The sequence below is a fragment of the Oratosquilla oratoria genome, chromosome 6 (assembly GCF_046742065.1).
Source record: "Oratosquilla oratoria isolate Oo_2021 chromosome 6, ASM4674206v1, whole genome shotgun sequence".
Lineage (NCBI taxonomy): Eukaryota > Metazoa > Arthropoda > Malacostraca > Stomatopoda > Squillidae > Oratosquilla > Oratosquilla oratoria.
The window spans coordinates 9,158,675-9,159,593 of record NC_134782.1 but is presented as its reverse complement, the minus strand read 5'-3'; the positions used below and the strand labels follow the sequence as shown (position 1 = coordinate 9,159,593).

The 919-nt window shown below is 42.8% G+C and overlaps 1 protein-coding gene across 1 annotated transcript in view; it reads right to left on the bottom strand.

Annotated features, from left to right (window-relative positions):
* Positions 1-300: 300 nt before the first annotated feature.
* The window catches only part of LOC143026269 (uncharacterized), a 5,531-nt gene continuing 4,912 nt past the window's right edge, over positions 301-919 (bottom strand). Inside the window, exon 2 of the mRNA XM_076186371.1 lies at positions 301-919. This exon is cut by the window's right edge and continues 1,201 nt beyond it. Within this exon, the coding sequence (XP_076042486.1) occupies positions 805-919 (115 nt within the window). The 3' untranslated portion in view covers positions 301-804.

Genomic DNA, 919 nt, shown 5'->3' with positions numbered 1-919 from the left:
GCACAGGGTAGGGTGTGTTTGAAAATGGTAGAAATCAAGTTCCTTTGCTGCATGGGCCATCGCACAGTCTGATCTTAGATTTTAGGATAATGGTGATTTGTTGTAGTGTTAAGCACTTCATAGATCTATTTTTAGGCAGAAGGGCGACTTGACAAGTGTTTTATTCGAACCCCCCTATGGTCCGGTCCGCACTTACCACCCTTTCTTGTTACTCCCATCTCTCGGGGGTGGGGGTAGGGGGTGAGAGTACAATTGTAAATCTCGTGCATGAGATACGTTGGGACGAGAAGGAAACAACAATTTGCTGCGAGGAAACGTTTTTATTTAACTAGACATGGAAATCTCAAACCAAACTGTATATGGTGACATTTGACTAGAATGGGGAAAATGTATACTGACATGCATTTCTCAATCCCCGGACGTCTCGATTGGTTGACATAAGATGCCAACGCATCGATGGAGGCCCGTAACACAATGTCAATATTGTTGCCACAAGTAACACATGCATATATCATTCATTCTTTAAAATCCTCTAATCGTTGCACTGATTGTCATCATACAGGGTTGTGGAAATAGCTTCCTATTGGGCAGAATCAAATCGGCTGGCGTAGACCAGAACAAGTTTCTCAGAAATCCAGTATAGTGTTCATGGGTCTCAAAGACAGACATACAATCCACTGAATCCCAGGGGTTCCTGTGAGCCGAATAGACTCCCTAAAAGTCCATGATACATTAATGAAAATGGAAAGTGGAGAGCGCGTTACGTTGGCCTTAGATCCCTGAAAGATGAAAAGATTGACATGTTTAATCACACAAAAGCGTTGATAGTAAGTCTATGGCTTCATTCAAGCGGTTAATACCCTTTTGAAGGATATTGGAGGCTTTCGTTTCAAGGTCCGCTATTTCCACTGAGTCGGTA